Source organism: Pan troglodytes, chromosome 21 (genome assembly GCF_028858775.2).
Source record: "Pan troglodytes isolate AG18354 chromosome 21, NHGRI_mPanTro3-v2.0_pri, whole genome shotgun sequence".
Taxonomy (NCBI): domain Eukaryota; kingdom Metazoa; phylum Chordata; class Mammalia; order Primates; family Hominidae; genus Pan; species Pan troglodytes.
In genome coordinates, this window is record NC_072419.2 from 7,974,366 (window position 1) to 7,986,186 (window position 11,821).

The following is an 11,821-nucleotide window of genomic DNA, read 5'->3' on the forward strand; positions in this document are numbered from 1 at the left end:
TGAGGCCCCACCCTTGCCCTGCAGCCCTGCCGGCCCCCATTCTTGTCCCTGGGGAGCCAGGAGGACCAGCCTTCTTCTGGTTTTCCATCTTGATTTGCACTGTCTGTTCTGTCACCCCTGTCTGTGCGTCTCTCTCTCCCTGCTTCTCTCCCCTGTGGTGACCCCAAAGCGGGGGCACTTTGGGCCGCAGCGGCCTGGCAGTGTTCGCCCAGTGTCCGCAGCTGCCCGCCAGCCAGAACGAGCACCTGCCTCTTCTTCCTGCCTCCAGGCGCACCTCTCCACCTGTGAGCGTGCGGGATGCCTACGGCACCTCTTCGCTCAGCAGCAGCAGCAATTCTGGCTCCTACAAGGGCAGTGACAGCAGTCCCACGCCAAGGTAATTGGCCCCTCCTCTCTGGGCCTGGCCCTGCTGGCTGGGAACAGGTTGTCCTGGGGTGGGAGAGGTAAGGGAGCAGGGTCGTGTTTTAACCACCCCTGACGCCAGCATAGCCGCTGGCCGTGTGACCTTGAGCAGATCATTTCTCCTTTCTGAGCCTCAGTTCCTGTCTGTAAGATGGATATGATAATATACAGCTGGACATAAAAAAATACAGTGGCCTAAACAAACTAGGGGTGATAGTCGCAGAACAAGGAGCCAGGGGTCAGCAGCTCCCTGAAGTGTCAGGGACCCTGTGTCTTCTCCCGCTGCTCCACCATCCTTGGTGTACAGCTTTTGTCTTTGTCATCACAGGTGGCTTCTGTACCTCCAGGGCATAAGGCCTGCCCTCCAGGAAGGAACAGGTGGAAAGGACCAAAGCCCTTCTCAGAGATTGTTTTTCTGAGAGAGACAGCTTGCCCCCAAATCCTGCCAGTTCTTGCTGGCCAGAACTGGGTCATGTGAATAACTCTAGCTGCAGGGCCAGTTAGTGTCTTCCCCACAACAGTACCACCCCAGACAAAATGGGGGTTCCGCTAGGAAGAAAGCAAGATGAGTATTGGGAAGCAGCCTGCAGTGTCTACCATCATGCATTTCTCAGGGGAACACTTTGAGAGTGGCAGAGGTGGAACTGGCTTGGAAGGCGAAATGTTACGAATGCAGCAGATGCCAAGTTGTAGTCTTGAGTGAGGTGAACTCGGACTCACAAAGCAGGATCATGTTGGAGAAGCAGGTGTAGGGGAGCTGTAGGTCCTGGAAGACCAGGAAGCAAGAGCTGTCATGGTAGGCCTTGTCCTGCTTCCCCAGCATTGAAATACAAGTGGGAGGTTGGGGCGTGTAGGGAACGAGCATAGGCTCTGGATTTGGTCTCTTCCTGTCTTGAGCCTCCATTTCCTTTCTTTAAAGTGGAGCTAATAACTCGGAAGCTTCAGTGACTTGATATCTACACACCGCCTGTGCATCCTAGTTGGCCAATAACCGATACCTCCTGTTGTTAGAGCTTTGATCTGACTTAAGGCCAGGAGATGCCCAGCCTGTGGCTCCCATGGCTGGAGCACCTCCTGGGAGGACTCAGTGGAGAGGATGTCATTTGTGTGAAGCGATGTCCAGAGCCACTGAAACAGCAGCTGTTAGATTTCTACCGTGACACACGTGATGGGTAACACCCATGTGCAGGACCCATGCCCCAGCCTCCTGGCTGTAACACCACCCCAGAGACTGGGGGACACAGGAGTAAAGCATTAATTTACATTTTGAAAACTCTATAATTGGCAACTTTAATCTTTTCTATTAGTAACAGATTTTGTAACACACCTCGTAACTGCAGCCCATGGAGGTGATCCCAACCCCAGGGCTGAGAATTGCTCCCAGCAAAGGGTCTTCTTCCCCACAACAAGGGTTGCTGCCCCTGGGTGAGCAGTGGGGCCACAGTTAGGTCCCCTCTGCAAATAGCCAGGCTTTCCAAGGCAGGAATAGCTGAGAAACATGCGTCACAGCGTATTTTCTTTCTAATTTTAGTGTGTGTGTGTGTGTGTATATATATATATATATATATATATATATATATATATATTTTTTTTTTTTTACAAAGAGCTAGTGACTAAAAATGTACACGTGTTAAATTTTATATCGGGGAAAATATTCATGAAAGCAAAATGAAAAGAATGTAAAATAGTTACTTCCTCTCTAATCCTCAATCCTTACTAGTTTAGCTAACCTTGGTTCCCCCACTCCTACCACCCCTTGCCAAGGGGTGACTCCTCCGCCCCTTGCCAAGCAGAGAGGAGACCTGCGTGACTTGGCTTGAGTTGACCTAGGGGCCATGACGTGAGTACATAGAAGAAAACTACTTCTCATTCCACTTCTATCACCACTTTCTCTTTGACAGTTTACGACTTACAAGTACTTTTTCCTTGGTAAACACCATACAGCTTCCATGGAACTTTTAAAATTGCCTCCAGCTCGGCTGCTTCAGCAAATGGGCCTCACCAGGGCCTGCCTTTTCCAGGCTCATAAAGGGACATTGCCCCTCCCTAGACCTGCCAGTCACTCTCCCCTCAAGGAGCAGAGTTGGATGGCAACAAGGCCTGAGTCTCTAGTCGCGAGATACATGCCCAGGTTTTAAGCCAAGATCCAAGGTTTCTGTTTGAGCAAAACAACCAGCAGCCAGGACACTGAGAATAGAGCTGGCTGGGCCATAGTCTGTTGTGGAATTGGGGCATTCTCCTTCCCCGTGAAAGCCTGGCCCTCCCTCCCCCACTGGCACCTGACTGCCCTCTGGGTGGAAATTCCTTCTCCTTTGCCCTGGTAGGGCACCATGTCAGTGCCGCCCTGTGCTGGGAGCAGTGCACTTCCGGCCTGCTGCCACCCCAGAGTACTGCAGTGGACAGGTCCCTGCCCAGAGCCGGCAGGTGTTCACGTGTGTGCTCCCATGTGCCCCCGGAGGTGAAAGTGTGAACATGTGCCTGGGCTGGTGCCCTAGTATGTGTGAGTACCTGCGAGGCACAAGTGTGTCTCCATGTATGTGGGCATGCAGGTGTGAATGGACTGGGAATTGACATCCCAGGAAGTGTGTGTGCATGTAGTGCTCACCCACGTGTATGCAGTGGGGGTGAGGAGTGAGAGTGCCAGGGCGTATATGGAGACAGCTGTGCCTGCGCGTGTCTGCCCTCCCTGTCCCCAGGCTGTGAGGGGTGTCAGCTCTAGAGAGGAGAGCTTCTGCCTCCACCTGGGAGATGTATCCTGCTGTGTGGGGGTGAGTCCTTGTCTGCCATGCAGACCCAGAATCTGCCACTTACACCTCAGTTTCCAGCCTTCAAACTCATTCTCTAGGTTGGAAGACGAGGTACCTGGGTTCTGGGGCACACTACCAGGATTGTCTGAGGGGCTCGGGGCAAGAGCTAACCTCTCTGAGGCCAGCGGCCCCTCTAAAAGATGAAGATAGTCCCTACTTCAGGGCTGCTATAAGGATTGATGGCATTGGTCAAGTGCTTGGCCTGGTTCCAGGTTTACACATATGCTCTGGGATATATCTCCCCACCCAGCCCTAACTAGAGGAGCCCTGAAGCCCGCATCCTGACATGATGGTCTTCACTTAGAGGAACTCTACTAAAACCCACCTTCCAGAAGGCTGAGGGTTCTCCTGCCTTGTGTGGGAGGCCTGGCTTGGAGCATCTGGTGGCCAGGGATGGTGAGGCTGGTGTCCCCTTGCTCCCCAGAGGTAAAGCACCTGTGCCTTGCCTGACCTCTTCCTCCCTCCCTGATGATGGGCGTCCCCTTGCAGGCGCTCCATGAAATACACGCTCTGCAGTGACAACCATGGCATCAAGCCCCCGACCCCGGAGCAGTACCTGACCCCCCTGCAGCAGAAGGAGGTGTGCATCCGGCACCTGAAAGCCCGGCTGAAGGACACGCAGGACCGGCTCCAGGACCGGTGAGCGGGTGGCCACGAGCAGCCCTGGGGGTACCCCACCAGCTCCACACTCAGGGAAACCGGGGCTCTGGGGTGCCTCTTGGAAGGAGGAGTGGCTGGGGGTCTCCCAGCATCCATCTGCTCTCTCCTTCCCAGCAAAGCCTCATTTGAGCCCACTTGCAGACCCTCATCCCCAGCAGCTACTCACCTTGACTGCTCCACGAGGCTGTTGGGGGCCAGGCGGGAGCAGTTTCCCATGAGGGCCTGTCCTGTGGGGCCTCCTGCCTGTGCTGTCCTTTCCCAGCTTCAGCCTGGCAGCTCCTTTGGCTGCTTCTTTTCCTCTGGCTCCCATCTTCCAGGAGTTGGAGCACAGGGCTTCTCTCTGACTTACTTGTCTCTTTTGGGGGAGAAACAACTCTTTATCCTTCCTCGCTTCCTCCTGAGTGAGTCACCAGAGGGCTTGTGGCCAACCTCGACTTCAGGCCCCAGAAGCCATCTACTTCCTGCTGTGGAGGATGATGATGAGAAGCCTTTTGCTGAGCTCCTCCCCAGCCCAGGTGTCTCCCAGGAGCCCCCGCAGGCCGTCTGAGCTCATTCTCAAGTGCTTAATCCCAACCCTCCCAGCTTCTACCCTCCAAGCCCAGTGGCTTCATCTTTGTGATCTACACTTCAGGGCGTTGATCTCCCACTGTCTTAACTATCCTTCTCGGGACTGTGTCTATGCAAACATGCAGCCTATTGTGAGCTGGCCAAGGTGCTGTGTGGGGCTGGAGCTCAGAGCAGGCACGATGATCGCTCCTTTTTTCCTTTCTTTCTTTTTTTTTTTTTAATACAGCAGCTTTATTGCAATGTAACTTACATACCATATAATTCACCTATCAAAAGTGTACAATCAGATGATTGTTAGTTTAGTCACAGAATTTTGCAACCATGACCACTATCTAATTTCATAAACATTTCTATCACCTCAAAATAAACCCCATTCCCATTAGCAATCACCGCCAACTTCTCTCCAACCACCCTAGTCCCTGGCAACCACTAAGTTTTCTGTCTCTATGGATTTGTCTATTCTGGACATTTCATATAAATGGGATCACGCTGTATGCATGACCACATCGTTCTTGACCACAGCTCTGCCAAGCAGCCAATCCGGTTTGGATTTGTTGTGGTTTTAAACTACAGGCGGTTACGGGTAGCATTCAGCGAGCTTCATTGTCGGCAGAGGGAGGATTTCTATTTTTATTTTCCCTCATCTTCCCAATGATGCCCAGGATCTGCGTGGCCTTTTGCACTAATGCCTCAGGGAGCAGATGGCCCATCTCCCAGCTTCATTTCTAGGGCCAGCCCCACGGCTTAGAGCAGACCATCTGCCCTGTGTGGTTTGGGCAGGATGCCCCGGTGTGGGTGTGCTAACACCTTGACTCCCCGGTCACTGTCTGCCTGTTACTCCCACAGGAACCCACTGCAGGTCTTTACATGAAATACTGTCACTCTCCCCACACTCTCTCCATATCGAGTTTCATGCCTGTGCTTCCTGCAGTGGCCCACCTTCTGTTCCTCAAAGACACCATGGCTTTTGCACCTCTGTGCTTTCGTATCTGTGTCCCCACTACTTGAGATGCCCTGCCTTCTATCTTGCTCCCTGGGCAGACTTACCCTCCAAGACGCACTTCAAATGTGATGCCCACTGAGGCGTGGACAGGGCTCGAAGCCATGGCTCCCTGGGGTTTGGCTGGGCCCCAGGGAGAGAGAGGCAGAGACTGGCTGAGCAGATCATGCCCAGTTCCTTCTTTCAAACTCACTCTTTCTCCCAGGGTGAGGTGTGAGTGAGGAGCAGGGTGAGAGGCCAAAAGGGTTACCTAGAGTGGGCCCCCCACCTGGAGGCAGGAAGGGTGAAGGCCAAGTATCTCCTGCCCCTCAGTACCTGTTGCCTTGTCTGTTATTGGCACTCTAAGCAGCTCCAGCTGTGTCCTGATGGGTGGATGGGCCCCTTCTAGGTGATACCATTGCTGACCTTTATGGCCGCTGCATCCCCTCAGCCCCCAGTCCCTCCAGCATATTGTGGAATGAGATTCCTGGGCCCATTTCCTGAAGGAAAATTCTGATCTGGCTTTGAAAAGTATATGGTGCTTGATCTGGGACAGTCATTCTGCTGGGCTGATGAACCCCAGAGTGACAGGCACGGCATTTGTAGATTTTACGGATGGGAATGTAGGGTTTAGGCTGAGGGGGCTCATGTGGGCTGCCACTAGGAAGTGAGCGAAAATGCCCAGGACAGGGTTTGACGTCTCCTGGATGATTTTCCTTCTTCCTCACTGGTGTTAATCAGTCACCATTCTGTCTCACTCTGGTTTTACCTCTAGACCTGATGGCATATTTTTCTAACTTATCTCCCTCCCCTTGCACCCCTGGATTCATCTGTGACTCGGGAATTTGAAAAGCCTGAGCATTTCTGGACAAGAGTCTGCCGACTATCTTGTTCACCTGGTGCTTGCCCCCGTCGCTCAGGAGTAACTCTATGCCTTTCTCGTTGATCTTTTCAGCTTTTCCTCTTTAAGATACAAGATACAAGGAGATACAAAGATACAAAGAAGCTTCTAGCATGGATAGATGAGAGCCACCCTGTTCTTACCACTCTCCCGTTCCACCCACCACTTCTCATCGCTCTGCATGAGGGATGATGTGAAATCATCAGCCTCCCCCAACATTGAAAGCTGTCATTTCTCTCCCCTGGGGTCTCTGGCCAAATATTCCTCCACTGAAACTTTCTGCAACCTGCTGTAGTAGGTAGTAGGAGGCTACATCACTTTCTATAGAGCAGAGATTTTCTGCCTAGTTTTTGTTGTTTCACATTAAGATTTTATTAGGTTTTTATAGCAGTAGCTATAAAACTTATGAGGATCTTTGTTGTCTAGTCTCTTCTCTAGATGATGGATTTGAATGTTGAGAGTTGTCGGCATTCTGGGGGTGGTGGGGTGGGGGAGGGAATGCGAGTGGTGTCTCCTCCCGACCTTTCTTCTCTCTCCAGGCAGAGGCTTCTCCTGTCTTCACCCCTCAGCCCCTCTCCCCAGCCACTCTCACTCCCCACTATAATAAGAAGGCATTGAGTTTGTCCTTCTGTTTTGGGTTCTGAGCCACAGCAGCACAGGGCCCTTCATCCTTGGCAACATTGTCCTCTCCCTGCCTGTCCTTGGCGGTGACAGACCAGGCAGGCAGGCAGTGAGCGTGTGTGTGTCTCCTCGGCTCGCAGGGACACAGAGATTGATGACCTGAAGACGCAGCTGTCACGCATGCAGGAGGACTGGATCGAGGAGGAGTGCCACCGCGTGGAGGCCCAGCTGGCCCTGAAGGAGGCCCGAAAGGAGATCAAGCAGCTCAAGCAGGTCATCGACACTGTCAAGAACAACCTGATTGACAAGGACAAGGGGCTGCAGAAGTACTTCGTGGACATCAACATCCAGAACAAGAAGCTGGAGACGCTGCTGCACAGCATGGAGGTGGCCCAGAATGGCATGGCCAAGGAGGATGGCACTGGGGAGTCAGCCGGTGGGTCCCCTGCCCGCTCCCTCACCCGCAGCTCCACCTACACCAAGCTGAGTGACCCGGCTGTCTGTGGTGACCGCCAGCCGGGTGATCCCTCCAGCGGCTCTGCTGAGGATGGGGCAGACAGTGGCTTTGCAGCAGCCGATGACACACTGAGCCGGACGGACGCGCTGGAGGCCAGCAGCCTGCTGTCGTCGGGGGTGGACTGTGGCACCGAGGAGACCTCGCTGCACAGCTCCTTTGGCCTGGGCCCCCGCTTCCCTGCCAGCAACACCTATGAGAAGCTGCTGTGTGGCATGGAGGCCGGTGTGCAGGCCAGCTGCATGCAGGAGCGTGCCATCCAGACAGACTTCGTGCAGTACCAGCCTGACCTTGACACCATCCTGGAGAAAGTGACCCAGGCCCAGGTCTGTGGGACAGACCCTGAGTCAGGGGACAGGTGCCCAGAGCTGGATGCCCACCCTTCAGGGCCCAGAGACCCCAACTCAGCAGTGGTGGTGACAGTGGGTGATGAGCTAGAGGCCCCAGAGCCCATCACCCGTGGACCCACCCCACAGCGGCCTGGTGCCAACCCCAACCCTGGCCAGTCGGTGAGCGTGGTGTGCCCCATGGAGGAGGAGGAGGAGGCTGCCGTGGCTGAGAAGGAGCCCAAGAGCTACTGGAGCCGCCACTACATCGTGGATCTGCTGGCTGTGGTGGTGCCGGCCGTGCCCACGGTGGCCTGGCTTTGCCGCTCCCAGCGGCGCCAGGGCCAGCCCATCTACAACATCAGCTCCCTGCTGCGGGGCTGCTGCACTGTGGCCTTGCACTCCATCCGCAGGATCAGCTGCCGCTCGCTGAGCCAGCCGAGTCCCAGCCCAGCGGGCGGCGGCTCCCAGCTCTGAGGGGGCCCATTCCGGCAGCGGCGCCTGCGGCCTGACCACTGATTGTAGGGATGCCGTTCCCCCCTCCCTTCTCCCATGGGCATCATCTTATTTATTTAGTTTTGGGTGTGGAACTGTTTCTTTTTTTCAAGATGTTAAAACAGTCTCGTGGAAGGAGCAGGGGTTGGAGAAAGGCATCCCAAAGCTTCGATGGAGAGCAGGGAAGGGGGACCCAAGGCAGGAGGTACACCAGCTGGACAAATTGCAGGGAGGGGAGGGAGCGAGGGCCAACCCGGCCCCTCTGTCCCCTTGGCTCTTCAGACAGGGCCAGCCCTGCTCAGGAAGTCTCTGGCTGTCTTCATGTGGGGAAGCCGGGCTTGAGTTGCCCATAGGCCCCTGCCCTGCACCATCCTGTCCAGTGCCCTGCTCACTCCATGCCGTCTCTTCCAAGCCACCTTGCCCGCAGCCCAGGCTCCTGGGCCAGTGCTCTCTCCTCAAATGGAGGCAGCCATGGCCTGAAGTGCAGATCACTGACCCAGGGCTCAGAGCAGAGGCCAGAACCACTGGGCCGGCCGGCATTGCAGCCTACCCAGACTGCTCCCCACCTTGGGACTCAGGAGCTCAGTCAAGGCCACAGGCTGGAGGAGAGACGGGGCTGGGCGCAAGGTGGCGGAGGGCAGTGTGGGTTCTGTGTCTGTCTGTTCATCCCAGGCTTTCCCGTCATCCCTTTCCTCTTGGCACTTCTGGGTGTGTCAGTCATTATTCCTGTGAGGTAGCTAAGCCCGGCAAGCTCAGTGCTGGGGTAGGAGGGCCTGCCTGAGTCCCAGCTCCCAGCTGGAGAATCCACCAGCACAAGAAGAGGAGGCAGGGGCAGAAACCCAAGGGGGCTCCCCCAGCCTTCCAAGGTGAGGCCATCTCATCTGCAGGCTGGGAGGCAGGGCTGGACTCAGGAACCCACAGCTTACTGAAAAAGCCAGAGGCCATGACTGCCCCCAGAAACTTGCCCCGAGTTTCTCTGGGGCCCTCGGGCCCAACTTCTGCTTTGCACTATGTTCACTTTGGGGTTGGTTCTCAGCCATCCAAGGGTCTCCAGTGAGGTGGCTGCTTGCTGTCTGAGATGAGGGTTCCTAAACCTTAAACCTCCCTGCCTCTGGAGGAGGGTGGGGGATTCTGGCAGGATGAATCGCAGGATGGCGCATACTGAAGCCACGATGTTCATCCAGGCCAAAGCAGGGTGTCCTGGGATAGGTTTCCTAGGCAGGGGTGTGGCAGAGCAGGTGGGCGCCCTGCAGCCTCCCTGCTCCCAGCCCAAGGCCAGTCGGCCTGGGAAGTTCACTGCCCCAACTCTTTTCCCGGGACCATACTGAGTCCCCCAGCCACGCTGCTGACATTCTTATTACCATTAGTATTTTACCAAGTAAACTCACTCCTCTTCCCCCACAGGGGTTACACCCATCTGGTTGTCCCACCCACTCTTCAGAGGCTAGGCCCCACCTCTGGGGGCTTGGAGGGACCCTGTGTCTTACTCGCCCCTCTGGCCTAAGGGCCACTCTGGTTATCTGCCAAGGTTGCTTGCCCTCACCCCAATGCTCCAACAGCCATTGCCTAACTCATGGGCTCTGCCCTTCTGCTCGGTGCCCTCCACGTGAGGCGGGGCACCTGCATGCACTGGGAGGGGGCGGCTGGCCCAGCCCTCGGGGCAGGAGCCCCCTCTGCCACACGCTTTGTGCCTCCAAAGCTCCCCCCGCCTTGGTCAGGGCCTCAGACCAGCCAACCTTTGTGGAATAAGCCCCAGCCCAGCCAAACCAAACCCAGATGCCTGAGGCCTGGCTGGGGCTGCCCCCGCAGGACACTGTGGCCATGCCACGGAGGGGGCAGTGGACAAAACCAATCCAAAGCCAAGCCGGGACTGGCTGCGGACCCAGCCTCCTGTGCCGCGCACTCACGGAGCTGCGTAGTCTCCTTAGACATAGTCAAAGCTTTGCCGAGAAAAGAAATGTATGAACTATATTTGACAACATAAAATCTCTCTATTTTTCACCACTGGAATTTAGTCAAGCTTCAAGCCCCTCTGCTCCTGTCTGTGTCTTGCGTCTGTGGCCTTCCTATTGTGTCTTGTGTTTTGGTGGATGTGACAGGGCTGGGGCCACAGTCTACTCTGTCTCTGCTGCTAGAGAAGCCACCTGTGGAGGACTGGGCTGTGGTTGGGCCTGAGGCCTGTGGAGGAGGTGAGTGTAGCCAGCAGCAGCCGTCTACTCCTGTTCTGGCCTGAGACCACCGGTGTGGGTCACGAGGGCCCTGGCCCACAGTGTTGAGGGTCCTCTCTTTCGGGGGTTCTCCTGGGGCCTTCGATGGGCTTTTCTTCTTGTCAGTGGAGGGAGCAGCTCCCCACTCAGCCCTGGGACAGGCCCTGGGACTGTGGTGGCCGGTGGCCCTGGCCCAGCTCTGGAGTGCATGTGTGTGTGCTCAGATCCTGCATCTATGCAAAGGTGCAGGCTGCCTGTGAGGCTCCAGGCGGTGGAGGTGCGGCAGCTGCTGCTCAGGTGCCATGCCCTGAAGAGGCAGGGCACACATGGGGCTGGGAGGGCAAAGATGGGGCGGGGCCTCCCCCTGAGAGAGCTCACCCTCCACAGCGACCCTTTTCCTTCCTGCCTAATACCTCCTCCCGTTGGGCTGCGACCTTTTCCTCCTGCCCTCAGCCTCTGAAACGGAAATCTTTGGGGCCTCCCCTTTCCCCAGCGTCTGGCAAGAGCCGATGAGGTCCTGAGGAACAGTGTCCCCAGGAACCACCTTCTGGAGCCTAGCGGCCAGACGTGGCTTCTCCTGAGTTCTAGGGCTCGGGCCAGAGTGGCACTACTGCCCGGCCAGTCCAGGCTCAGGCAGGAATTGGACGCTGGGGCCCGGGCTCTGCACAGAGAGCTGGGCTTGAGTGGAGTTTATTGTAGATTTCTCCCAAGGGGATCACTTAGCTTCTCACTGACACACCCTTCCCAATTGCCACAAGCGCAGGGGTATCTTACAGCACTTTGCGGAGGGGTGGGACAAACTGCAAGGTTCTGGGGCCAAGGCCTACCCAGGGGCCTCTGCCCAGAGAACTCACAACCCCCTCTCTGACCTAGGGGACAATGCAAACGGGTCACAGTGCATTCCCATATTAGGCCATCCCCTTCACGAAGAATTCAGGGGATGTGGGAAGTGGGGAGGCGGGGAGGGATCTTGACTCTTGTCTCCTTTGTCCTTTTGTTCAGACAGAGTTGTACCTGCAGCAGACAACTCTGAATTAAAGCATGAAAACACAGCAAGCCCCTTGGCCTGTTTTCTTTATACTGGGTGGTTTCTCTAAGGGGGGGCAGTGGGAGGGTTCACACCATCTTCCTCCAGCGCAGGGGTCACAACACTCGCACAGGAAAAAGCCACGCGGGCAGCGATCGTCTCTGACGTGCGGGGAAGCGGAGAGCTGCTGGGGCTGAGGCACCACTGCCCTCTTGGGGTCAGGCTCAGGGTCTGGAGCCACCTCCCCCTGCCCCCACATGGCACACCCTGCTGGGCGCCATGAGCACATCGCGTCTCACTTTCCCCAACACCCCC

The 11,821-nt window shown here is 56.0% G+C and overlaps 1 protein-coding gene across 17 annotated transcripts in view; it reads left to right on the forward strand.

Moving 5' to 3' along the window:
• The window catches only part of SNPH (syntaphilin), a 42,434-nt gene extending 30,899 nt beyond the window's left edge, over positions 1 to 11,535 (forward strand). For 15 of the 17 annotated variants that reach the window (XM_009436669.4, XM_016937284.3, XM_016937285.3 and 12 more), the window contains 3 exons: positions 170 to 376; positions 3,699 to 3,848; positions 7,078 to 11,535. In XM_009436669.4, coding sequence (XP_009434944.1) covers positions 170 to 376; positions 3,699 to 3,848; positions 7,078 to 8,254 — 1,534 coding nt within the window. In that variant the 3' untranslated portion in view covers positions 8,255 to 11,535. The remainder of the gene's footprint in view (positions 1 to 169; positions 377 to 3,698; positions 3,849 to 7,077) is intronic. The other 2 variants (XM_016937292.3, XM_525243.7) reach the window with 1 other exon arrangement.
• The last annotated feature ends 286 nt before the right edge of the window (positions 11,536 to 11,821 follow it).